Below are 27,551 nucleotides of genomic sequence, written 5' to 3' on the forward strand. Positions count from 1 at the left end.
AACACCCTCATAAGCTCAGCGAGAAAGGAGGCGAGGGCTGGCCTGGTGAACAAAGGGGCTTCACGCCACTTGGGCTACTGTTTCTGCCCGCCATGCCCATCCCTGAGCGAGGGCAGCTGGGTGTACGGGGCACTCTGCCATCACCCCAGGCCTGGGCCCTCGACGGCATGGCTTGTTAGTCTTCCACAAGGCGTGCATGGGCCAAGCTCCCCTGGTGTAAATCCATTCACGTCGCTGGCGCGGCTTCTTCTCACAGCCCGGCTGGGTCTGGCGCACGGTTTGTGATTGCTTTGACACACTCCAGTGCGGCGGAGTTGCGCCAGGGCAGGTGTATTTAATACCCAGGCAGAGCCTTGTGCCCTCCCGGGCCGGGGCTCAGGAAATACGCCCATCGTCGTCTGACAAGCAGGGAGGGGATGAACGCAGCGGTGGTGCGGGGCAGGCGGGAGGGAGCAGTGAGCAAGCAGCCGCATGTAACGAGGCACAGACCCGTCTCGGTGCAGGACAGAGGGGATTATGGCAGACGGCGGCACAGACGGCTCTTGTCAGGGATCTGTCCCCCCTTCTCTGGCCTGGTGCTATAGCTAATTACCAGGGAGCGTCACCTCCTGCCCATCAGATACTGCCCGTTAGGTGCCCTGGGTAATTTTCCCAGCAGTAATGCAAACAGGGTGCTAACAAGAGGAATTTGGGCCCCCGGCCCTGCCACCCCGTGTTTGTTTAAGGAGTGGTTTGAAAAACCGGCGAGGGGAGAAGGGGGACGAGTGGACCTTGGAGAGGAGGGAGGGGGCGAGAGTGAGGGGAGGTCTGATCGAAAGCTAGTGGGAAAGACACGTCAGGGCCCCGGGCGGGTCTGGCCCCTGCCGCCACCCCTAGCTAGAGCAAAGCCAGCTCTGAACTGCCTGAACTGCAATCACACCTCCTGACTGCAGGGTAGATGGACCCTCTCTCTCTGGCAAGACCAGCATCCCTTCCTCGGGGGTTAAACCAGCATTGGAAACCGCTCCCCCCTGCTCTCCGCAGCGCAGTGGGCCAGCCCCACCCCACTGCAACTGTTACGGTCATTCTTTCTGCTGATCATGCAGAGTGCCAGGGCGGAGCTGGATGCTGTACACACCCAGGGGGAGAAAACCCCCTGCCCCAAAGAGCTTACAATCTGCAAAGACAGCACCCCTTCCTTTGTCATATCCCCATTTCACAGACAGGGAACTGAGGCCCACCAAGCTTGCAGCAGGATTGCCAGGCGTTTAAGGGAGTGAGCTAAGAGCAGGGCTGATGCATCCCCTGCAAACGCCCGGTGTCAGTACAAATGGAGCCTGACTATGGGCAGAGCCAGCTTTAGGGGCGGGCGAACAGAGCGGTCACTCTTGTTGCCAGCTTCCAGAGATGGCAAATCAAGATGTGGGGGGGGGGGGGGGGATTTCCCGGCTGCTGCTCGGAGGAGGGAGGGGGGTGTGCCCTGGGCAGCAAAACACCAGAATACCTCGGCCTGGTGCTGACAATGGATGTTTAGTACAAGACCAAGCACACGGGCTGGAGTGGTTAGGACAAGACTTCAGCAACATAAGAATGGCCACACTGGGTCAGACCAAGGGTCCATCTAACCCAGTATCCTGTCTTCCAACAGTGACCAGTGCCAGGTGCCCCAGAGGGAATGGACAGAACAGGGAATCATCAAGTGATCCAATCCCTGTTGCCCATTCCCAGCTTCTTGCAAACAGAGGCTGGGACACCATCCCTGACCAGCCTGGTTCATAGCCATTGATGGACCTATCCTCCATGAACTTATCTAGTTCTTTTTGGAACCCTGTTACAGTCTTGGCCTTCACAACATCCTCTGGCAAGGAGTTCCACAGGTTGACTCTGCATTGTGTGAAAAAAATACTTCCTTTGTTTGTTTTAAACCTGCTGCCTATTCATTTAATTTGGTGACCCCTAGTTCATGTGTTATGAGAAGGAGTAAACAACACTTCCTTATTTACTTTTTCCACACCAGTCATGATTTTCTAGACCTCAATCATATCCCCCCTTAGTCGTCTCTTTTCCAAGCCGAAAAGTCCCAGTCTTATTAATCTCTCTTCATACAGAAGCCGTTCCATACCCTTCATCATTTTTTTGCCCTTTTCTGAACCTTGTCCAATTCCAATATATCTTTTTTGAGATGGGGCGACCACATCTGCACAGAGTATTCAAGATGTGGGCGTACCATGGATTTATATAGAGGCAACATCATATTGTCTGTCTTATTATCTATCCCTTTCTTAATGAGTCCCAACATTCTGTTGACTTTTTTGACTGCCCTGCACATTGAGTGGATGTTTTCAGAGAAACCTCCTTCCCCAGCCACCACGCCGGCTCCTCGCTCCCAGCTGAGATAAAGCAGGAATCCTTCTAAACATCCTGGATTACAAAGTGCCCTCAAAGTCCCCAAAGCAAAAGGAGACAAACAATATCAAACAGAGGGATCAAACTGCTGCCCCATGCAAATAAGCAGAGTCATTGCGGGGAAAACAGCTGGCAGAAGAACTGGGTCACTCGAGACATGGGGCTAGGAGGAGTCCTGGGCCCCCTGAATCCAGGGCTATGTGGTGGCAGGGCAAAGGGGTAGTTTGCCTCGTTCCCCCCCATTTGAGAGGGCCCCACACCAAGTGATGTTATGACCTGCTGCATGGGCTGTGGCGCCACCCAGGTTTGGCCTGGCTGCCCCTCCATGATAGCCCAAATCTGTGTGGCTTTGTGACCCTCGCGATACTCAGAGCAGGGACAGCACTCCCGCTGCAGGGTGAGTCCAGGGCGGGTTTGCTCTTCCCCCCAGGACATCCCCTCAGAGCTCGGGGCCTGGTTTTGCCCCAGGCACCCAAAATGTGCGGCCCTTCCTGAATCGCACAGCTGAGCGTTCGGAGTTCTCTTGCTCATGCCACAGGGACGAGCTGCTCCTTTCTCGTTGGTTCCTCCAGGACAGGAGTTTTACTTCTAAAGAGGATTTGGCAGCCCCGGGAACGACCTGAACGACATCTCTAAGGGACCCTAAATCACTGGTGAAGTGCCCTCGCTGGAGTCCGTGTTCCCCTAAGCTCTAGGGCGAGCTCTGGCCGGGATGTATTCCCAGCGGACTTTCCTTGCAGCGGATTCAGTTAAATACAGGCCCCAGCCTCCTCAGATAGTATAAATAGAAACAGGCAGGGAAATATATTTGCCTCCATGTCACTTCCCTGCACCCTGCAGGGTCACAGCTGGTGCTGATCAGGGAGGGACAGACTGGGAAATGCGGCTGTGCTGGGACCATGGGGGAGAATCTGAAGTGGGGGCTGGTGGGGTGGGATTCGGGCTGGAGCTGAGCAGAGACCTCATCCCTGCCTGCAGGATCGGAGAGTTTCTCTTCTCATTTCTTGCTGGGGTCACTCCACGGGTCCTCAGAGGAGCAGGCAGATAGCCAGGGTCCAGGCAGAGGGGAAGGGGGGGGCAGCTCAGGGGAGGGACAGAGGCAGGGTGTGTGTGTGTGTGTGTGTGTGTGTGTGTGTGTGTGTGTGTGTGTGTGTGTGTGTGTGTGTGTGTGTGTGTGTGTGTGTGTGAACATTGATGATTACATGTGAAACTTGAGCTCCCTGCAGTGGGCTAAGAAAGAAAAAAGACAGAAGTATTGTTTTCAAACACTGTTTTTTCCCGCAAGAGGGCCAAGGCTGCTGCCTAGCCAGGAGAACGATAAAAGGGCTGGGAGGGCTGGGGCTGCTTCGAGGGGCGAGGACGGAGGAAGTGCCAAAATTACATTATTTAGACTTCGTTTAAAGAGCCCAATAACTTGTTCTGTGCAAACAGTGGCTTGAAAACTGCAGCCGGCAGAGCACTGGCCCGTCCCGCTCTGCAGCTTTCGGCGAGGACCAGGGAGTGTGGGGTCTCGCCGGGGCAGGGTGTGGAGCAGCTGGAGCAGAGGTCTCGGAGCACCATGCACTGTGTAAATCTCAAGCTGGTGGCCTTTGCCTGCGTGACGGTGGCTTTCTGGGCGGAGGGCGGCCAGCGGAGGGCGACGGGTGGCGGGAGCAGGCGGCGATCCCACCGGGTCCAGCAGGGGCAGTGCAGTTACACCTTCGTCCTGCCCGAGGCCGAGCCGCAGCCCTGCCCGCCGACGAGGGCGACTCTCCGCGCCAACACACTGCAGGGGGACTCGCCCGCCGCCACGCTGCAGACCCACAACTGGTCCGCACAGCGCGTGCAGCAGCTGGAGAGGGTCCTAGAGAACAACACCCAGTGGCTGCTGAAGGTAAGGGGCGCACCTGGCCAGGGGGGTGGAGGGGCCACAGTGGGGAGACAGTTCTCACCACCACTGCCATGCCCCTCGTCTCGTTGCCCTCAGGGCAGGCGCCCTGACGCTCTGGTGATGGGCAGGGAGTGGAATGGTGAATGGAGGGATGATGGGCAGAGGGAGTTTGATGAGTCTGTGGGCACAGGTTTGGGTCCAACTTCCAAGCCCTTTAATGATCTGGCTCCCAATCATCTTCCTGAGCTTCTGCCCCCATGAATTCTAGCCCATGCCCTGAACCTCGGCGGGATAGGACTGTCGCTACCTGGGCACCACCAGAGCTATGGGATAGCTCCTGGTTTGACCCCCAAGTTAGCCCCTTTCAAGGCAGGTTGGAAACACTGGGTTGAATTCTGCACTGGCTTATGCCCCTTGCCATCTCTCTGGCCAGGTTCATCTCTTGTGCAATTTCACTGAGCGTAGTGGGGTCTCACGGGGGAGCACTCCGATCAGAATCGGGCCCCCTTGAGTCCAGAAGGCTTGTTTCGTGCTTTAGTACTTGTTTAATGTTTCATCTTGATGTTGACTGGTGCTGGATTCTCACATGATTTCTGTCGCCTGTAGCCCGGCCATGCGTTCATCGTACCCTCGGCTCACCTATTGATTTCATGCAGGATCTGGCACCGAGTCTATTTGGTTTATTGTAAAACACCTGGGGAATTCTGGCAGAGCGAGGGACGGGGGCTGGGTCAGACCTCTGGAACGTCTCATTTTTTTAAACGCGAGGTTTTGCAAAACGTTGTGGAGCTCCGTGAAGCTTTGCTTTTTGTGAGAACAGCCAGTGCAATAAACGTGGGTCTAGCCCAATAGATGCTTGTGTCAGGCAAACAATAAAGGCTGCGACTGGTCAACGTGGACACCAATTTCCCACTAACATTCCTGGCCATGAGGCAGCCGCATCCCCGAAGAGGCATTGCAAATCACAGCCAAAGGGTTGTGCTTGACAGTCCCTCCTGCCCAGGGAATGACATCGACCCGTCCAGAACCCGTGTTTTGCCAGAAACAGGTGGAACTAGAATCGCTAGAGGCTGGAGCTCTTTCCGGATCTCTAGAACCCACTGGGTTTGGAGTGGGGGTCAGAACTGAGATTTTTTTCCCCACCCACCAACTCTTAACTCAGAGGCAGGACCAGCTCTGGCTTTTTGGCCGCCCCAAGCACAAAAAAAACCCAAAAAAACGGGACAGCAGAACGGCAAAGCAAAAAAAAACCTGCGGAGCGCAGGTGCAAGGGGACCGGCTGGGGGGGAGAGGGAGGGAGACAGAGCGAAGGGGGCGGCCAGGGCTCCGCTCCGGTCGGCGGGGAGGGAAGGAAGAGGACTGCCCTGCAGGGCGCTCTGGTTCTCCGCACCGCCACCCCCCTACAGGGCGGCCGGAGCGGAACAAGAACAAAACAAAAACAAAAACAAGCGGCCGTGCCGCCCTAGGATTGGGCAGAATGCCGCCTCCAACCATCGGCCGCCCCAAGCACCGGGTTGCTCAGCTGATGCCCGGAGCCGGCCCTGCTCAGAGGAGCGATAAACCCGGTTCTGATTCCAGTTTCGGGCTTCCCCTCCTCACACCGCTGTCACTCAGCCCAGGGGAGCTCCCCACTCCAATTAGTCCAGACAGCCACTGGGGGATGAGCAGAGAGCCTGTCACAAAGTGGAAACGGGCTCGCGTGACCGAAGCCAGGCAGGATGGGAAATGCTCACACTCTGGCATGGATACTGCAAGCGCAGCTGTGTGTGGTGTGGGTGTACTGGGCTCTGGGGAAAGCGCAAGAAGAGGTCACATGACTAAGGCTAAACTGGAGGCTTGGTCCTCTGCCCGGAGGGGCGGGGCACCTCCTGTCCCCATAGCCCCACTGCCGTACTCACAGGCAGGCAGGGGAAAGAAGTGACTGAATGCGGGCGTGTCCATGGAGATACGCGCCCACCTCGTGCTGACGGGACACTTCATGAACACTCCTCTCTGTGCCCAGGGTGGCCAGTACTCCACACCTGCTCTGTGCCGGATCAGCCCTGGGGGTGTCACCGCACATCAGAGAAGAGGTGCGTGCCATGGGATCCCTCAAACCCTCCTGCCCATTCAGAGCAGGACAGGATCTCCAGAGAACGACGGACAGCAACCTGGACACTTCACTCCAGATCTCAGCTTCGATGGGGAGGATATTTGAAAACAGAACTGGATCCAAATGGCCCCAAATCTTTCTACTGGGCCAAACCCAAACCCAAGGTCTAAAACAGCAAACTTCTGGGTGTTTGAGATCTGGCTCCAGAGGAGAGCTCTGTAGTGAGTGCCTCTATCGACCCGTTACTGCTTAACCCCCCCAGGGTGACGTGAGGGGACTGAAGGCTGTACTTAGGGTCTGATTCTCAAGCTCAATGTGGGTGGCAAGATGGCTGGAATCCCAGAGCAAAAGCCAAGCCCGGAACAAGATCCTCCCTGGTTAGCAAAGGAGAGCTCTGAGCCACCCTCACCCCAGAAAGCTGACTCTGGTTTCCTCCTCCACCCATTCAAGTCGATGCCAAAGCTTGCGTTGATCTCCAGGATTAGCCCTGGCACACAACAAAATCTGTCCACAGGAAACTTGCTGCAGTTTCATGTTGACTCTAACCCTCAGGGTGGGAGGATCCACCCTTGGAATAGCATATGAGAATGCTGTGAAATCCACATACCTCGTCACGTGGGAATGCTTGCCTGGGAAATGGGCAGAGGTTCAAGATGCTCACTTGTTTGATGCCCTTTCCCCAGCCGTCAGACAGTGACGGTTCTCTTGACCCTGTCAGGACTCGGTTTGTCTAAGCAGAACTGTCAGTAAAGTCTCCAAAGCAGCAACCCCCAGCTCTGAGTCACTGCAGCCCTTCATACGGCTGAGACAGGCTCCCTCATGGCGCCAGGCTCCAGAGCTGATCCCGGCAATTACAGGCCGGTGAATCTAGCTCCAGCCCCAGGCAAACTGGTTGAAATGATAGTAAAGAATAAAATTATCAGAAGCAAAGATAAACACAATATGTCGGGGAAGAGTCAACATGGCTTTTGTAGAGAGAAATCACGCCTCACCAATCTATTAGAATTCTTTGGGAAGTCAACAAGCATGTGGACAAGGGCGATCCTGTAGATATAATATACATGGACTTTCAGAAAGCCTTTGACAAAGTTCCTCACAAAGGCTCTTGGTAAGCAGACATGGGATAAGAGGGAAGGTCCTCTCATGGATCAGTAACTGGTTAAAAGATAGGAAACAAAGGATAGGAATAAATATAATATTTCACAATGGAGAGAGGTAAATAGCAGGGACCCCCCAGGATCTGTACTGGGATCTGTGCTGTTCAACATATTCATAAATGATCTGAAAAAAGGAGGGAACAGTAAGGTGGCAAAAATTACAGATACAAAATTACTTAAAGATAGTTAAGTCCAAAGCTGACTGCAAAGAGTTACAAAGGGATTTCACTAAACTGGGTGACAAAATGATAGATGAAATTCAGTGTTGATAAAAGTAATCCACATTGGAACACATAATCCCAATGATACATCCAAAACGATGGGGTCTAAATTAGCTGTTACCTCTCAGGAAAGAGATCTTGGAGTCCTCATGGATAGTTCTCTGAAAATATCTTCCTAATGTGCAGTGGCAGTCAAAATGCTAACAGAATGTTAGGAACCGTTAGGAAAGGGATAGATAAGAAGACAGAAAATATCACAATGCCATTATATAAATCCATGCTATGCTCACACCTTGAATACTGTGCGTACTTCCGGTCACCTTATCTCAAAAAAGCTATATTAGAATTGGAAAAGGTGCAGAGAAGGGCAACTAAAATGATTAGGGGTATGGAATAGCTTCCATACAAAGAAAGATTAAAAAGACTGGGACTGTTCAGAGAAGAGAAGACTAAGGGGGGATATGATAGAAATCTATAAAATCAGGACTGGTGTGAAGAAAGTGAGTAGGCCAGTGATATTTACCCTTCCCATAACACAAGGACCAGGGTCACCTGATGAAATTAAAAGGGGCAGCGCGTTTAAAACAAACATAAGGAAGTATTTCTTCACATAATGCACGGACAACCTGCAGAACTTGTTCCCAGGGGATCTAGTGAAGGCCAAAAGTATAAGTGGGTTCAAAAAAGAATTAGCTACGTTCTTGGAGGATAGATCCACCACTGGCTATTAGACAAGATGGGCAGGGATGCAACCCCGTGCTCTGGGTATCCCTAAGCCTCCAACAGCCAGAAGCTGGGCCTGGCTGACAGGGGCTGGATCACTTGATGATTGCCCTGTTGTGTTCATTCCCTCTGAAGCACCTGGCACTGGCCAGTCTCAGAGACAGGCTACGGAGTTCCATGGACCATTGGTCTGACCCAGTATGGCCATTCTGATGTCACCAATGAGATTTCAGCAGCAGGGATGAAACCTCAGTCCCGCTAGCAGAGTGCCTTCCCTCTCCCCCACCCCGCCCGAGATTCCCAGGCCCTAGGGCTATGTCTGCAGGCACTAAACCACCTGTGGCTGGCCCCTGTCACTGACTTGAGCCTCAGCGTCATCCAGGCTAGGGTGACCAGATAGCAAGTGTAAAAAATCGGGACGGGGGTGGGGGGTAATAGGAGCCTATATAAGAAAAAGCCCCCAAAATCGGGACTGTCCCTATAAAATCGGGACATCTGGTCACCCTAGGCCTGCCCCTAAATCCAGGCCCAGACTGTGCAGTTTCAGAAGGGACGGGTGACTACACTCCATCTGCAAAGCCCCACCCCAGCAAGGCATCGGACCGTGCCTGGAAAAGCACTGTGAAAAGCAGGCCCTCTCAGAGGCCTGGTAGGAAAAGGAGACGAGATTCCATGCAGCGCCCCGTACAGACGAACCCCCCATGTGCACACTCAGTTCCCACTTACCTCCAGGGCAGCACCCACGGGAGCGAGAACCACTGCAGCCGATCTCACTCCCAACCAGTGGCAGCACCCAGGTAAAATCACCAACGGACGCCCTCGTTCACTTGTGCCTGCTGAGCCAGCAAGTGCAGACCGAACCCAAGCCCTCCAGAAGCAGGAAGGAATGAGCCGGATGCAGAGGGAGGGGACAAGGCAGATGTACCCCAGGAAACAGGCAGCTCTGCTACTCTAGATTCACATGGGCGTGGGGGAGATCAGGCCCGTGGTCTCTCTTGAGTTCCCATCGCGTAGTGCTGCTTGCCTCTGGCATTTGGAAGCAGTTTGGGTGTACTCAGTGCAGATGCGTGTGGATGGAGGGAGAGAATGAGAGGAGGAAGGTGAGATAGGAACAGCGACCCCAAAGATTAAATTACAGCCCCCCCTTCCCACAGCTAGGGATGGGCCTACACCAACCCCCCCTCCCGGACCACCCACACACACACACACACACATCTGGACACCCTCAGACTCTGGCTGGGGGCATGAGAATCCAGCCACGGATCCTTCCACATCTGAGTTTCAAGCCTAGTTCCTATCATGGGTCAAACCAAAATCTCCGCTCCAGGCGGCTGGGGAGGGGGTGAAATCTCTGTGTGGATCTGAATTTTGCAGCTCGGGTCCCAGAGAGACCCAAAAGTGGGTGACAGGAAAGAGCGACCCAGCAAAGAAGAGACTTTTCCTTTCAACGGTTTCTCCAAAGAGCCATCTGACCCCCACATCTGTCAGCAGTGCAAACGGCTGCCTGCGTCAGACCCAAAAATAGCTCCATCCCTTCTTGGCCCAGGGGTGAGGGACAGGTCCCTAAAGAGCTGTAAATATTGAGCTGCAGCAAGGGAACAGCGAACAAGGTGGGGGATCTTCTGGTGAGAAGAGGAAGAGGGGACGGAGGCCGTCTCTGCGTCCAGAGCCTTTCTCCAGCTAAATCTGAAATGACTGCCCGGAGTGCTCCAGTCAGGTTCAATAAAAATACCTGCACATCCTCTGCAGTTGCCTCTGCCAGACTGCACAGTCAGAGGGAAATTTCTGCTTCCGGACAACACGCACAGAGCTTTGATCTTCTAACACTTTAAGGTTGTTCACAAAATTCACTTGTTTTCCTCCCTGTGTCTTAAAGCCAGAGTTCCCAACCTTCCCTCCCACCCCATTCAAGCAAGCCAACTGAACAGCAAACATGGCCCTTCATTCCAGAAGGTTGGAAAGTTATTAATAATTTTTCTGGAAGAAAAAAAAAGCTTTTCCTCGGAAAGCATCGTGCGCCACGTGATCTCTGTATTTACGTGAGTTGCTGAATTCGGGAGCATCCTTTCAAGATGTGGCACATTTATTTTCTTATTTTCCTGGAAGACATTCCCCCAGCAGTTAGCCAGCCCAGACAAAACTACGGGATGGAGTCTAAGAACCCGGGGCAGAGAAAATACTCCAGAGTCTTAAACCAGAAGAGAATATGCACTCTCAATGGAACGATTCCTTTGCTTCGCGTTTGCTTGAGCTGCGCAGTTAGGACCCGGGTCTGACATTTCCCAGCATTAGTGGGCGTGTGGACGTAGGATTTTGATTCAGGCTTGACACTAGTTAGCTCAGGGTGCATATGGTGCTACACGCTAGGAATGTCTCCCTGATTCGGAATTCTGGAAACAGATGATGAAGGGAATGGTGATCATTCAGCAGGGTGAGGTGCACTGCTCTCCCTGAAGCACTGTGCACTGGACATTTGGAGCCAGACAGTCCAAGATTAGGTGCATGTCAGGGGATCATCTCTTCAAAAAATGTAGGTGGATAACTAGGTATCAGTGCTTCAGCACTTCCAGTATTCCCTAGGTATTCTTTATATTTAGTATCTAGGTAAATGAGGCAGGCGTTAGCCCTGTTTACATGCTACTGTCATCTAAGGCAAATGAAAAGCTCTGGAGAACCACCATACAATGGGATTCTACATTTGCTACTGTGAAGGGATCACAGTACTGGGACTCAGATTTCGGGTTCTGGTCTATGCCCAAGACAGGAAGAGACCTGGGGTTGAGATTTCAGTAGCACCCACCCATGGCAGGTGTCAGCAGAGGGGGCTTTTACTAAACTTCCTTCCAATCACCTGTGAAATTCCTTCAGGCTTCCAAAGGTTTGGCCTTTCTCCAGCTCTTTCCAGCCCTGCATTTGAAAGCCCTTTTCCTATCGCTTAACCAATCCTCCCTAAACCCAGGGTTGTGAGTTCAATCCTTGAGGGGGCCTCTTAGGGATCTAGGGCAAAAAATTGGCCCTGCTAGTGAAGGCAGGGGGCTGGACTCGATGACCTTCAAGGTCCCTTCCAGTTCTAGGAGATAGGATATCTCCCAGCACCCTTAGGCCAAAGAAGCCTGAGTCAGACAGAGGTTAAGTAACTTGCTCAGGACCATGGAGTGCAGCTGTGGCAGGGATTGAACCCAGGAGTCCTGGATCCCAGTCCCCAGCTCTGACTGCTGCACCCTAATTTGGGTGTCCTAACACGATGCCACATCCAGGGAAATTAGGAAGCACTGTTTCAGAAAGTTGTGTTATTAAAAGGCTTTTTTTCAGACTTTTCCTTCCCCCTGCGCATGGTCAGAGACTCTTGGGGCACAGAACATCCTGGCACACTGCTAGCTTGCAAGGGATCTGGGTAAGGAGCAGAGACTGGCCTCTTTCTTTCCTGTTTACATTGGCGCCGCGTGGTGTTTGCCCGTTGCCAGTGAGGTGAGACGGCTGACGTTTGTCGGGAGCGGTTATTCCCACAGCCGCATCTTTGCTGCGGGCAAAGCATGTTCTAAAGTACTCCAGCAAGATCGTGTTGGGTTCTTGGGGGGACACGGTTCTTACCGAGATCCTGGTTCCCAGGGGCCGCGTCTCCCGCTTTCTTTGGCTACACCTTCCCTCCCAGAGTAGGAAGCGATGCCGCAACCCATTGAGTGTGAAGTGGCATCACTGGACCTGGACAAGAAGCCCTATAGATGCCCCAGCATATTCCAGGCCGTGGCTTGTCTCTGAATTTCCGGCCTTGCCTGAAAGTTTCCCGTTGATCAGAGGCAGAGGGGCCCTTAGCATGTGGGTAGCTCCGATCAAGCCGACCCTTTAGCACAGCTGCGGCACTGAGGATGCTGACATGCCCTGGGGTAGGTTATCACGCTGCTTCGATACTCAGGACACAGCTGCTTTGTGAGCATGGCCCAGCTTCTGTGCCGCCACACTGTTCTTCTGTCATCACAAGCCAAGTGTCGCCTCTGACCCCTGGCTCTAGGCTTGGCCAAACCAAACTCCCGGACTTGGAGGCATCCCAGAGGTTTGGATGTGGGTCCCCCAGCTGTAGTTCAAACCTGAGCTATTCTGAACTGAAGGGGGTCTGTGAACCAATTCTCCCCCGCCCCACACTCCCCACAACTCCATCCTGCTGCAAACCTGTTCAGAGCCATCCTTGGAAGGGTACCCACCGTCCTAGCTGGGAACTGAAATCCCCTCTTCCTCTGGAGACATGCAGGCACACCTCTCTCCCCTTGTTTCTAGCCCTGCTCTTCATATATCCACACAGCAGCAGCTGGCATGGCCACATGGAAAGCCTTGCGGACACATACCGGTACAATGGATACATACCATTGTCCAATTATCCTTTAGAACTCATGTCACTGGATGCTGCCCCAGCCACTCCCCTCCACCTCACGGGGGTGTCTGCACGCTGGCCTGTGTGACACGCCCTGCAACTCCCTGTCCTCCGGTTGGAGTCACATCTCCGTGCCCGGCCCTGGACTGCTGCCTGCACTGCTCATGTGCCTGACCGCGTGTGAATGGATCAGTCAGGGCTCCTCCCAGCAGAGCTCAAACTAAAGCGCTAGAACCGAGGCGAGCTCAGGGCAGCCGGAGCATGGGGGCAGGCGGGGCAGTGCAGCTGGAATCTGGCCCGCGAGCAGGGCCAAAATACTAGCCTTGGTGAAGATTCCCGGGGGGGACGGTGCAGCTGCACATCTGGGCAGCTGTTGGGCAGCGGAGAAGCACCCCATCTGGGAACCCAGATGCAATCGGTGGTAGGATGAGCGTGGTGGGGGGCACCAACCCAACAGGATAAAGGGAAAGACCCTCCCCCCTTCCTTGAGACCTTAGCCGCCGGATCAGAGGCTGCCCAGCCCCGTGCGAGGAGAGAGCTGAGCTTGCGGTGAATGCACGCTGTGCCTCAGTATCCCCTGGGCAGATAAGACGACAGTCTTTGAGAGGCTTTGGGGGCAGGGGATTCTCTCCCATTCCACGGCTGCGTGGTGTCTAGCACAGCGAGCCTCGATCTTAGCCGGGGTCTCTGGCTCTCGTGTAATGCTAAGAACTGCTAATAGCAGCGGGGGACAGAGGGGAGGGGCCTGCAGATCTCCGTGACCTCCCAGGTCGCTTTGCAGAAACGACCCAGCCACGGAGGGGAGGGTGGCAGGGCCTGAGCGAGGAACTGCAAAGGCCGGTGCCCGTATAACCTCGTCCCAGCACAGCAATTCCCGGAAAGGGTCTGGGTTTTGGGGTTGTTTTTTTCCTCTCTAATTTAACTGGAACCTGTTTTGATTGGATCCAAGGCCTGAATAAACAAACTGGGGGTAGAAGGCGGCACTGGGTTTTGAAAACAAAACACACTGCGTCTGCCAGTTACCCAGAAAGTTCAAGGCGTGCTTTGGCTCGTAGGTCCCTTCAGCTGCTATCATGAGGGCTCAGTTCGCAGGAGGGGGATCTGGCGCTCTGCGCCTGCAACTGTGTGCAAAGGCACTAGTGACGGATACCCTTAGTGTGGATGAGGGGGTGCCCAAACCACGCGATTCAAGGCACACTCAACGGTGCACGGCATGGGAAGAAGGATCACTTTATTTATTGTTTGTTATTTACAGTGTGTAGGAATAGAGTTGTGTTCTTTTAACTAGTGTGTGACCCCTCTGGTGGTGGTCACTGTGTTCTGCAGGCCAAAGACCAGCTAGAGCAGCAGTTGTGTGTTGTGTGTATTTAGTAAACACAGTTATTGGGACCCCTTGCGGTACCTCTGTGGTGGTGTGTAAAAAGCAAAAGACACAACATTTTCTAAAGGCAAAATGAGATTTCAGAGCTCTTTGTATTTTAAGTGCAGATTCTCAAAAACGTTAGGCAGGCAGGTGCAGAATGCATGCACGTGACCTAATCTGCACATACACAGTTACTGTGACTGTATGCACCAACTGGGGAATTGCACACGAAAAGACACCTAACTAAACATGCGTGTGCAACTTCCTGACTGCGTGTACACGTACAACACTTGCACGTAGCGGGGCCAAGGGTGAGATTTTCAAAACTAAGAGTTTCAGCCATACAGCTCCCATGGACATTAATGGGTTTTGTGGGACTCTGGTCAGCCTCGCAGATCTCAGCCTAGGCACGTAAGTGTGTGCCTCACATTTTGAGCAGGATTGTCAAAAATCAATGTCTAACGTTAGACTCCTCCGTCCATACCGAGGCGTAATTTTCCTAAGTGCTGAGTCCTGCGGTGCTACTGGGTGCACTCAGCACGCTTCAGATCAGGGCACCTACTTAGATGCCTAAACAAGGACCCAGCAGCCTAACGTTTTTGATCATCTTTCTTGGCCTTTTTACGTGGATGCTTAAGTGCCATGCGACCACCTCTGGGGTGGAGATTGCCAGCCAGCACACAGCACCACAGCACAGAAAGAGTCCATTTTGGCAAAGGACACTGGGGCAAACCTCAGCTCTTGCCACGTCTGAAAGTTGTCCGGTCCCACGGCTGCTACTAATGGAGGGAGAAAGGGATGGTGCAGGCGCCCACGATAAGGGGTAATAGGAAGAGACAAGAACAGGTGAGAGGAGGAGGTCCTGGGAATGAATGGATGGCTGAGAGAAAGCCCATCCCCCTTCCTCTCTTCCACTGCTGGATTTACCTTCTCCCTTGTTCTCTCTTTTGAATCAAACCCCAGATCCCTATAGCGTCCATAGAGGCAGACACTGTCTCCTCATTAGAGCCTCTGCATCCTTCTTCGTGGGCATTTAGCTATAGCATCTCCTTTAAACAACCGTACCTTCTCCTGCAAGGTTAACTTCACCGGGTCCCGGCCCAGCTCTGAGATCCCCAGGAATGCTGGACATCACCAGGAATAACACACCACTGCTCTCTCAACGGTGCTGGATGTGCTGGGTTTGTTATTCTTGCTTTATCTGCCGTCGGAGCAGCTGGGCCCTCCTTCCCATCTGGCTATTTTCAGTGCGGGAGAAATTAATTTTAGTTCAAACAAAAACATGTAGTGGAGCCTGTGCGTGGAACGAGTGGGGGGATTGGGGCTAGGACGGGGCGTGCTCGCCAACAGGAGGCTGAGTGATTAATGGCTATTGGGGCACCGCAGAATCATAGAATCTCAGGGTTGGAAGGGACCTCAGGAGGTCATCTAGTCCCACCCCCTGCTCAAAGCAGGGCCAATTCCCAGAGACAGGGAGAAAAGCCTGCAGCTTGCCCAGCTTGGGTGCATGCGGTTCCTGCACAGCGTCCATCAGCCAGAGTGGGTGGGAGAGGAGCAGGAAGGGGACTCGGCCAGAATGAGCTTCTCTGGTGCATAGCTAGCTTTCGTGGGAGAGGGCTGGGCTCCAGGGCCCGCAGCAGTGTTGGGGTTACTAGGCCTGCCTGAGCCAAAGTTCTTCCATGTTTAAACTCTAATCGACCTCAAAAGCCAAGGTCAGGAATTGGAATGGGTAAACAGTCAGCTAGCAATTACGACCTTGCTCATCCCAGGTACCAAACGATAATGATGAGGTTTGCATGTTTCTAGCTGGGGAAGGGGTAATAAACTCAGGGTAAACAGAACCAAATAACAGTTTAGAGGAGTGTTACTAACAAGCTAGATTGATAGCCCTAGAATGATTTAATTGCTTAAATGTATAAACATGCCTTCGGTAAAGAGGGATGGGGAAGTAAAGGGAGAGATAGAGGGGTGGGTGGTAGAGAGGGGGGGCTTAGTTGTAAAATGTATAAAGAAGAGAGAAACTGTTTTTGCTGGTGTGCTTGATTTGAGACTTGCCTGTCTCCTTGCATCACTTTGAGATCTCAACTAAACTTTGATTGTTTCTCCACCCCGGTATGTTTATTGACACGAAGCACACCGGGCCACGAACCCCACTGTTGCTGTCCTCGGGCCTCTGTGCCGGCAACAGGCCTCTCAGCTGCTAGGCCTGGAGCGTGACACTGATCCGAGGCCCGAAGCGACTCAGAAGCAAAGCTCGCAGTCCAGAGCCATGTCCTTGCTGTTGGGTGTCCCCTACTGGCCAGTGGGGGGCTGTCTCATCCCCTCAGCACAACCCCGTGAGTGATGGCCAGAGGCACAGGGCTGCTTCCCGGCCATCGCGGAGCTGGCTAGGCCTGGAGGAGCAGCACTGGGCCTGGCGCAGTGGGAGCCACACTTTGCTTGTCTTCTCATTTCCTCCCCTTCTGGGAACAGCACGTGGGAGCCGCTCCCATCCTGGTCACCACCTGCTGTGTCTCTCAGTTGGTGGCCAGACACTGGAGCAGATGTAACCAATTAGCTCACTCAGCGGCTGGACTTGTGTGAGTGTGCTGGGTCATACCACGGTGGGGATTCGAACCGGGAGCCTTGCAGCCTGGGGGCTAAAGCCTGGCCTGGTGCCCGGAGCGGGCAGGAGCTCCCAGGCACACTGGGCGGAAGAAGCAGCAGAACGTTTCCAGGTGCTGGGCCCAGGCACATCTGGTGTCTTCACAGAAGGGACTTGGCACCAGGCTCGATTTCCAGCTGCTTCTTAGAGGACCGAGAGAAACAGCCACCGTGTAAAGGCAATTTAAGGGAAAGAAAGACTGAAATTCCTACAGCGAGGCCTTGCCCTGCCCTGCGGGACACACACTGATGGTCCTACGGAGCTTTTTGCCCTCTATGCACCGCTCCAGCTCAGCCCTGCCAGGGGGATTGAATGAGCCCCTCTGCCTCTTCCATTTCTCTGCTAGAAACACGATCAATGTAGTGCACAAGAAAAGGAAGTGTGTGTGAGGGGGGACAGTCTAGTTTAATCATCAAGAAGCCAGGGATTCCCAGCACCTCCTTCCCTCTTCTTACCCCAGCTCTGTTCATCAGTGCAGAAGAGTCGGTTCTCCCCTGCCCCGCCCCACACTTGTACTGTGGACAGTCCCGGGTTCAGACTCAGGGTCCAGGCTACAGCATGGATGCTCTTCCCTGCACCCCCTGCCCCCGCTAGCTCACGGTTAGGCCTTGAGTACTGGGCTCCTTAGTGCCAATACAGCCCGAATGTTCTTTCACCCTGGCGGAGGGGAACCATCCTGCTCCTCTGGGCTCCAGTCACTTGCTGTACACAATGGCCAAGTACATTTCAGCAAAGGACGTGGGAGCATTTGCAGAGGCACCAGCCACGACATCTCAGCCTCGTTTGCTGCTTCAAGGCAAGTGAAAAACAAACCGTGCCTGGTTCTCCCCTCGGGCAACAGGCTGGAGAATGGGGCCCGAGAGCGGCCAAGCCAGGGAACTCACTCAGCGCCATCCTGTCCCATCTTTGCAGCTTTTGGGCATTTCCAGTTCGGCTGTGCCCTGTCTCTGACCCCACAGCTGCCTCAGCCCTTTCAGCTCCGCTGAATCCTGGTGGAGAACGTCATTGTCCCACATTCCCGCTTGACCTTCCCTGCTTATTGTCTGGTTTCTTGGCTGGCCAGCAGCAATTCTCTCTGAGGTTCTGAATCTTGGCAGAGCGTGTGCTTGGACTCCAAAGTCTGCCTTGTCTGCAGCGCAACCCTCAAGCCTAAGGGCAGATTCTGGTGTCCTGTGCGCCCATGGACGTTGGGAGGAGTTACTCCTGATTTACACAAGAAGGGCTAGTGGAACCAGTAGCTCGGGTTCCGCACCCGTGGCGCCAATCCGAGCTCTAAAAAGAGTAAACAACAACTTCTAGGTCCTGTCCCCAGTGCACACGCAGCAACCTGCCAGCATACAACTAACTCTGAGTCACACTTTCTCGTGGTGGGGATTGTTTTGTTCAGCTACATGAACCCGGCTCCTGTAACTCTTTGGGTGCCACAGGCACAACTTCTGAAGTATCCATCTAAGTTGTAATCTGGAAAATTAAGCACCAAGCACGTTCACAAGAACATAAAACATAAGAGCAGCCACACTGGGGCAGACCAATTGTCCAATAGACCAGTGCCAAATGCTTCGAAGGGAATGAACAGACCAGGCGAATCTAAAAGTGATCTATCCTCTGTTGTCCAGTTCCAGCTTCTGGCATTTGGAGGTTTAGGGACACCCAGAGCGTAGGGTTCATCCCTGACCATCTTGGCTAATAGCTATTGATGGACCTACCCTCCATGAACCTAACTCATAGCATTGATAAGTAATAATCATGGTTATCAAAAGCCAGTTTTCTCTAACTTCCCCTTCCACTCCCCACCTGCCAAGCACCCATCTTCGTTCCCCTTCCACTCCCCACCTGCAAGACCACTTCCTCTGTGAAGCCTTCCTGGGCTGGGTGGCCCCCCACCCCCACCCCCGTGTTGTTTGGCTTGCACCATAAACCCTGCAGTTATCGTAATGCTCAGACCTGCCTTCTGATGGTCTTCACAGTTTGGGCTCCATCCTTTGGCTTTTCTAACTCATTGTGATCAGTGTGTTTCATTGTTATATCATGGCAGTTCCGTGCTGATGTTTACCCTGGGTTGGGGAAAAACAGCCTGGATTTGGGCCCTTTGAATCATTCCCTTTGCCCACCACACTTGGTCTTGTATCCGAGGCAGCTACGCCATTACGGTTGTCTGGGACGCTACTTCCCTTTCCAATCTAGACCATTTGCTGCACACATTGTTTCCTTCTGCCCTGGTCAGTTCCCGTACACCGTTTGCTCTACTCTTTCACTGGGAGTGATAGTGATGTTCCAGAATTGGCTTCAGATCCTACATTCATAACCCTTGGCTTGGGACATCAAAATTATTCCGACCATAACCAGCTGTGATGACCTCACTTGGGACGGATCAATAGGAGATGACCCAAAACACAAAGATCCAGCTGTCATGCACATGAGACTCTTGGATTCATTCACTATTTTCCCTTTTTCTTCTCTGCTCCTTTCTCCATCACTGCTGGTCCCTTGGTCACTAAGCTTGCCTCTGACCCTTCTCACATGCAGAGGGAAAGCAGTTTGACATGCCAACACATGATCCGTTTGTGGTGTGTTACGGGAAGGAAGGGAGCCCTTCGCAGGAAAAGGGAATTTTCTATGAAAGATTCTCTTACAGGGAATCTATGGAAAGTGAAGGAAATATTCCCTCTGCGCCAGGAACCATGCCACATGGAGCACTGGGGGCAGCAGAGCTGCCATTACTCACATCAGAGCAGCTTGCTGAAAATAGACAGAAGCTTCGCCATATGAGACTTCTCTGCACTCTTCAGCTGGTGCCCACCCACCTCAGCCAGCTGTGATTGGCAACGACACTGTGCGTTAACTCACCGCAGCCTAAACAAAGTCAGGCTGGAGCAAGAGAAGAGAAGAGAAGAGAAGAGAAGAGAAGAGAAGAGAAAGCTCTGATGCAATCAGAAGGTTCGACTACATGACTAGATGACCCTCGTGTAGTAGAACTCAAACTCCATTGGCTTGTTCTGGGGAGGGGGGGGGTTCAGATAGGCCTTCCCGGTTGGTGGGATTTATGCACACAGGCTAAGTCCAACCATTTGGACAGAGGTGCATTATAATCTGCTCTTGCAGTTTGATTGTTCCACTAGCAGTAAGGAGCTTAGAGACCACAGATTGCTTCTTATCCTAGAGTGGAAAGTGATAGAAAGGTAGAAAACCAGTCATGGACAATACACACACACGCATCGTCTGGCCTCTTCCAAGACCAGCAGAACTGGTACAATACCATCTATAGGCCAGATCTAGCTCCTCTTACACTGAATTGCATCTTACCCCACAAGTAATTCCTTTGAAATGAATTCCTGGGCCACTGCCTTGCTTCTTAAGCAGTCACACAGCTGACAGGCAGCATTACGGGAAGGGGTTCGTGTCTCTCCTACTTATCAAAGAGTATTTTGGTGAGAATTTCTTGCTGCCCAGCTCAGCACAAACAGTGCCTGACTTCCAGGCAAAGCACAGTAGATCTTTTTGGCTCGGGTGGACAGAGCCTCCAGGGAGGTTCTGATAACGCACTCCTACGCTTTTGCACTCTCCCTGGCTTCTCTCCAGCCAGCTGTAAATCAGTGAGAGGGTCTGAAATTCTGATGCAGCTGAGCCTCTCCCGCTCCGGTGGCTTGGGAAGTGCTTGGCAGTGCTCAAGGGCAGCCGCTCCGTCTCTCTCCGGAAGGAATTACACTGCCCAGGTGAGGCACACCCACTTTTGAGGAGTCCATTCGGTACAACCTCTAGTGTCCAATAGTTTTCCTCGCTCCCCGGCCCACTGGATCCTGCTGGTTTTTATTCTATTGGTATCACATTTCTGCTTCCAAGAGAGACTGCTTTACAAAAACCACAAGAGTGTTTGGTTGCTGTGGGAACCCCGGTGCGCGCCTTCTTAACACCATCTCCCCGGCAGACCTCAGCCCTGAGCTAAAGGACCCAGCTCCTCCCACTGGGGGAGAGAGGAACTCGGTGCAAAACCCTGAGCTTTGGTGCATGGGCCCGCCAGCATGCCCCAGCTGCTTTCAAAGGCAGGGATCTCAGCCTGCAGGGCCAGTTTCTCTCCTGTCTTCTCGCCTCTGGCCTGTGCACGGAAGAGCCTTTTCATGCATTGCATCATGCAATTCCTGACTACCTACACCCCTTGCAACAGGCAGTCAGCAGCAAAGTGGGGGCAGACAGGAACATGTTGCTTCTGTGGTTTTACTCGAGATTTCTTTGTACGGGAAAAACTGCAGCTAGCCAGATCTGAATGAGACCGAGTCAAGCCTCGTACTGCGTTAGCCAGTTACTGCTACGCTGCCTGCTTAGAGCAAGGGGTCGCTTCCATCCTCTGCCAAAGCATCTGGGCTGGTTCTGCACGTTGGCATTCCTCCCTGGAGTGGTGGCATACACCCATTTCTGGTTCCCCAGCTCCTCCCTGGAGTGGCGGCATATACCCATTTCTGGTTCCCCAGCTCCTCCCTGGAGCGAAGCTTCAAACTGGGCCCAGGGTCAGAGTTTACCCCTCTGGGCGGTTGGCTCTTCACTGAGTGAGTGTTCCCCAGACTCCTGAAATAGACACCAGCCAGTACGTGTGCTGCCATCTCCCCCAAAATCGTGCCGGGGCAGACGCCAAGGGTCTCCCGCAACTTCCCACTCTGAAATCGGCCATTGTTTCTGCCCCACTGGCTTTTCCCATGTGGACGTATTGTACTTCAGCTAAGATAGCTGTTTATTCAAAACCCCAAACCAAAAACTCCCTAGCCCTGTGAAGCAACAAGATTAACGATGTGGTTGAAGGGACTCTCTCCAGAAATCATTCAGTTTCATTAAATGTTTTCCAGACATGGCTCTCCGGCTTCTCTTTGCTTCCTGGCTATAGGAAGCTTCTTCCCCCTTAGCACGTATGCAGCCTGGGGACGCCTGTCCAAAAGCAGTGGTCCGAGAGGGCGTCCCAGTGGCCCGAGTTAACATCGCTCTGGGATTTCAATAGCCTTTGCAAAAACAAAACACCCCTTTGCTCGTGTCCCCAGGCTTCCCCACCCCGGGATTCCAAAGCCCCGTCATGAATATCTGCAGAGGGATATATCAGCAAACAAAGCCAAGAGCTGGAGTGGCTGCCAGCAATATTTCTTCACGTAAAAACAAGTGCAGAGGGCTCAAAACAGAGGAATATTCCCCTCACTGCAGCTGCCCTGTCCTCTCCCGTCCAGCAAGCGCCAGTGTAGTGCCCGTTACCAACTCCTTACCAGTCCCATCTATTCCTTTGGGGTAATTCTTCCCCAGCAGAGCTGAGTTCACTTAGCGTCCCTCCCTTTTCCCACCTGGTGGACAGGGCCAGGAGATGGCCAGGTGACTTTGCCCAAGATCACACAATGAGTCAGTGGTATGGACAGGAGGGCTGATTCGGGGGAATAAGACCCCCTCTTCTCCCACCCACCTTTTGGCCATTTCCAGACCTGAACTAGAAACAACCCCGCTCTATTAAAGTTCTGGGATTTCACTCCCGGGTTGCAGCCAGGGCTAGAGGTGGAAGTGTTGAAATACTGCGAGGAAGGATACTCTCTCACTGGCGCCGGGCGACTCACCAGGGCCCGTTCTCATGGTCATTCCCAGGCCAGTTTGGAGGACTCAGGAAGTCCAGAGAGTTTATTTGAGCACCTGAACTCCACCTACCATAGGGAGTCTCTCCCTGCAGAGAAAGGACAGATCTCGGTTATGTATTCTTCACCATGTATTCTTCAGCAAGTGTGAGTCTGTATCAGCAAAAACAACGAGGAGTCCTTGGGGCACCTTAGAGACTAACACATTTATTTGGGCATAAGCTTTCGTGGGCTACAGCCCACTTCAACAGCTGCATGCAGTGGAAAATACAGTAGGAAGATAGATATACACAGAGGACATGAAGAAATGGGTGTTGCCATACCAACTCTAACGAGACTAATCAGTTAAGGTGGGCTATTATCAGCAGCAGAAAAAAAAGATTTGTAGTAGTTGACAAGAAGGTGTGAGTAACAGTAGGGGAAATAGTTTTTACTTTTATTCTTCCTAGCTATCCAGCTGGAAAACTAGTTAACATAGCCTCTGCCTCCAAGAGTCAGCAGGGTGGAGCGGTTCTAAAACCTGGCTCAGACTCCGCCAGGATGGAGGGGACTGCTGACTACGCTGCAGGGCTTGTGGTCCACACATGCTGCGCTTCACCCATCAAACTGCAACAACCCAGGCAGGATCAGCGTCCCGGGGAAACTCCCATTCAACGAGTCCAGGGGACATTTTCTAAAGCACAGGTGGGAGTTTGGCACCTAGCTCCCAGGATTCTTCTTCTTTATTGTTTGCATTGCCGTAGTGCTCCGGGGCCCGCGGCGCCAGGCGCTGCACAAGCACAGAGCTGACGAGCGAAATAAATCCCATCGACTTTCAATTTCTCTCTGCCCTTGCTCTGCCACGAGACGCGTGAACAGGAGGAAGTGGGGCTGATCCGCCAGCACCCAGTTTTCCCCATGCCCAGCGGACATCCCCCATGGATGAGGAGGAGGAGGAGCTGGAGGAAGCTAAACCCAAGCACGATGGAGGCTTATGCTAATAGGCAGAGGGGAATATTTCAAAGAGTTTGCTGCCACCAGATCTCCTCCAGCCTCGGTCATCTGTCCCCAAGTTTTCAAAGAATCCTGCAGCGTAGGGGTCCCTTTGGGCTCAGGACTCTCCCATAGCATTGGCTGCCAGGCGCTTTGTGCCATCTGTGGCTAGCTGGGAGCTTGCACGCTGGCCTGTGGGATGATGACAGGGTCTCAGTCATACACATGTTCATTACCGCCAGGCTTAGGTATTGCAATGCTGTGAGACTTGGCTTGAAAGCAGCCGCCCGGACAGATCTGCATCTGCTGCAGAATGTGCCCGCTGGTCGTATCCTCGACAATACGACTGGGCTCCCGAACTTCTCTCACCCTTGGAGGGGGCTCACTCGGCTGGTTCCCTATTAAACTCCAAGTCAGGTTTCAGTGCTCGGGCCTGATTTTCAAAGCCATCCAGGGACTGGGCTCAGGATACCTAAAGGCCAGCCCACCTTCCAGAGCCTTGACTGTCCTCAGCAGCTCTGCTCTACAGAACCAATGGGAGATTCCTTCACAATACCGTAGCCTGCTAGTCCCCCAGGCTATCCTGTCTGTGTGACTTTGCAAATCTGGCTCTCTCCCAAGAGAATTCCCTTTGCCTTTTTCATGAGCTTGGATTCCTTTCACACCAGGGTAAAATTCCCAGCTCTGTGACCACAGCTGGGTCGAACACATTTCCGATTTCGCCTTCCCTTTGGCCTAGCAACTTTATGTTTGATGTGCCGTTTCTGATCACGTCCCTGCTCAAAACGTGCACCCTGGAATTCATTTGAATGGAAACCTCATGTGAAATCCTCCTCAGAATAGAAAGCATTGGGGAGAGGCATTTCCCCAATGGATTAGGAAAGAGGAAGTAGCATCTGATTTTTATTTGTAGCGCAAACTCCACGCTTCTTCCCAGCTTTAAACAGATCCCCACAAAGGAATTGTGCAGGCATCAGAGATGTGGCTGCACCCTCGTTCCTGGCTGGATCATGTACAGCTGTTCAGGATAAATGAGCTTCTTTACAAGGGGATTAAGAGATCTGTGACAGTGCTGGCCAGCAGGGCAAACATTCTGCATATGAACTTTCCACACTCCCTTCCTCGGCCCATAGCCAGCTAGAGAGCTGGGAATGACTCCGAAACTCACATGGAGATGAACATGTATGGAAACACGTCAAACACGCATGGAGACGTGTATATTTCATCCATTCACAGGATGACGCACATACACATGTGTGTGCTTAGTATGACGAGCTCCAGTGGTTTATACAGGACTGAACTAGAGTGAAATGAACTGGAATGAGGTGTATTAGCCCTGTCTAGCTTGGGTTTACTCACACTGGGCTAGGGACACCAATCTAGTTACAAGTCACACCAGCAAACGCTCCAATTGCCCCTGGGCAGGGTCTCCCCATTAGGGGTTGGCCCAAATATAACAACGCTGCTAACACGGGTGCCAACTTCCCTGGTCTAGACAAGCCCTTGGCTCGTAGAATGGTCTCCCGGGGAAGGGGGTGGAAGTTGATTTGAAAGAGCAAGAGGAGACATTCTGTAGGGAACGTCCTGCACTATCGAGAAGTGAGATAGCTGACAAAACAGCCCCGAGTTCGTGTTTCCAAAACAGAGTGTGAGGTGGCTAGCTGCTTGATTTGCATATGCAGATAATAAATGAACTTGGCTCAGAGGCCGCCCGCTCAGTTCTGTGTCTCTCCGCCCAGCTGCCATTGTTCGGCGAGGATTCAGGTGCCCAGATTTAGTGTCCGCTTCTGTGACGTTGGCCCAATCAGGGCTTTTCCATTTCTGCCTTCCATGTTCCCAGCCCCCGGCCAACTGTGAATCCTGCCTCTGCTCCCACCTCACTGAGACACAAAGCAAACCATCCTGGGTGAAACCCTGGCCCCATTGATTCAATGGGGGGGAGGGTTGCCATTGACTTCAGTGGGGCCAGGATTTCACAGCAAGTGTTTAGTATCTTCTATCCAGTGAGGCCAAGGGGTCCCTTTAGAGAACCGACATATTTATTTTACATTGGCAAAGACCATCCAATGCCTGCGGGGCTGGTGTCACCTGATCTTGAGTGGCTAAAAAGAGACATTTCCCAGCTGTTCCCAGAGTGATTTCCGTTTGTTTGATTTTCCCCAAATAGATCAGTCACCAGTGAGATGCAAGCACAGCGGCTCCCCTCCTGGAGAGTCGCTGTTCCCCCCTGCACCAGAACCGGGGCTGCAGGGTACACGCTGCAAAACAGTGACGCCATCGGGGACTTGGCTCAGTCTGGCTCGCTAGGGCGTGGCACTGGAGCCGAGTGCAATAGCGAGGGTCTGCCACTCTGCATCTGCTTAACCCACGGAGCACAGACGGTGGGGAGGCGGGGACAGAAAAACTCCAGCCTGGAGGGCGGGTGAATGGAGGGCACTTTGGCCTGCTTGGGGCACATGCTCCGGGAGGAGAAGAATGGGGCTGGCTTGATTAAAGAACGGGACAAGCGGGTTGGGGAAATGTAACCGGCAGCTTCTCCCCATTGAGATGTAGCACAGATTGCGCCTGGTCATTTCTAGAGCCCGTCTATATCGGTTTGTTTGGCTTCTCTCTTCAGACTTAACAGCATCCAGCAAAATGGGGCCCTGATCCCTGAGTCAGGACTTTAGATGCTACTGTAATACGAACAACAAATAATTCCTAATAGTGCTGGCGCTTGTTGCATAGCAGCTGGCTCTAACGGTGCGTTACCTCTTGACCTCCTAGATCAGTTCTAACGGTCTATTATCTATTGACCTCCCACATCTGCTGTATCTACATCAGTGGGATTTTTAAAGGAACCCAAGGGAGTTGGGTCCCCAAATCTCATTGGATTTCAATGGAACGTGGCTACCTAATCCCCTTAGACGACTTTGAAACCCCCAGTGACCGGCATGTCGAATGCACCCCTGGGTGTAGTACTCCCCTCCGGCCCTGGAAACCCTGCCTGGTCAGTCCCCCTGGTGATTTCCCAGCACATACTCCGCCAGGGCACCCTCACTAAGCGTCTTTACTATTATGTCCTGCCTGGTGATCCAAGCACAGTGCAGCAGTTAGAAGGGGCCTTCCCCCCACTCCCCCCACTCCCCCCCGGCCCCGCTCAGCCTTTTATCCCAGCTAGCCAGCTGATTACCTCCTTAACTCCTTACCCTCCCTGCTGGTGACAGTGATCCCCACTGTCCTTCCAAACCAATCAGACGGCCCAGCTCCCTTCGACTCTAGCCAGCCCCTGTGTTCTGCGGGTTAAAAGGGACCAGGCTGCAGGATCCCCAGAGGGGTCTATTTATAGCTGCCAACACCACCCCGTCACAGGTGTCTAAGAGCCAAGAATCACTAAACGCTAGACAGGGAGAGATTCTACCATCCCCTGCCTGTCAGCTCAGCTCCCAGCACTTTGATTTCATAGGTGTCCTTTTCTCATTTCCACTTCTTCTCCTGTCTTCTTCTTCTTCGTCGCCCAGGGCAGAGTGGCTGGTACATTGCGCTATGAAGATGGGAAAGCCGAGGGTCAATCCCATTTCTTACACTTTTCCAAATATAAATAAGTGCAAGGTGGTCCAGCTGGGTAACTCCCTCGCACCTCCCAACACCTACAGAGAATCTCCTTGAAAAAAGCCCCAAAATCTCCTTGGTAATTTAAGGCAAAATCCAGCACTTCAGCTCAAACTGGAAACGAAAGGGTGAACGGCAGCGGGAACAGTCTGAACCGCATCTCCGAGCTCCAGCTGTACCATTGTCTTCTCTTGTTCTCAGCCCGTCAGTGGAGGAGAACGAGCAATATAAACAAAACATTCCACGCTCCGTTGGCAGGGAGACAAAAATAAAATATACCAACCTCCTCGCCCCAAATAAAGAAAGTGTGTGTCCAGCCCTGGTTTGCTGGTAATTTAAACCGTGGTGATCCAGGGAGCAGAGCCCAGAGTGGGGGCAAAAGCCAATGTCTCAGTAAGCCCGTCTCTTCCACATGTCTACCAGGCGCCGTGTTTCAGCAAAGGTCATCGAGGCCCTTGGGTGCCAGGTTAGCCACAGGGAGCCCTTAGGCTGGCGTCTCACCGATCCTCCCCCATTATTAGCATTTGTATCACGGGAGTGGCTAGCAGCCCCAGCCAAGATCTGCGCCCCACT

At 53.0% G+C, this 27,551-nt stretch overlaps 1 protein-coding gene across 1 annotated transcript in view; it reads left to right on the plus strand.

The window, feature by feature from the left end:
• The first annotated feature begins 3,195 nt into the window (after positions 1-3,195).
• ANGPT4 (angiopoietin 4) overlaps positions 3,196-27,551 on the plus strand; it is a 40,128-nt gene continuing 15,772 nt past the window's right edge. The window contains exon 1 of the mRNA XM_005304910.4: positions 3,196-4,258. Within this exon, the coding sequence (XP_005304967.2) occupies positions 3,944-4,258 (315 nt within the window). The 5' untranslated portion in view covers positions 3,196-3,943. The remainder of the gene's footprint in view (positions 4,259-27,551) is intronic.

Source organism: Chrysemys picta, chromosome 13 (assembly GCF_011386835.1).
Source record: "Chrysemys picta bellii isolate R12L10 chromosome 13, ASM1138683v2, whole genome shotgun sequence".
NCBI classification, from domain to species: Eukaryota; Metazoa; Chordata; order Testudines; family Emydidae; genus Chrysemys; species Chrysemys picta.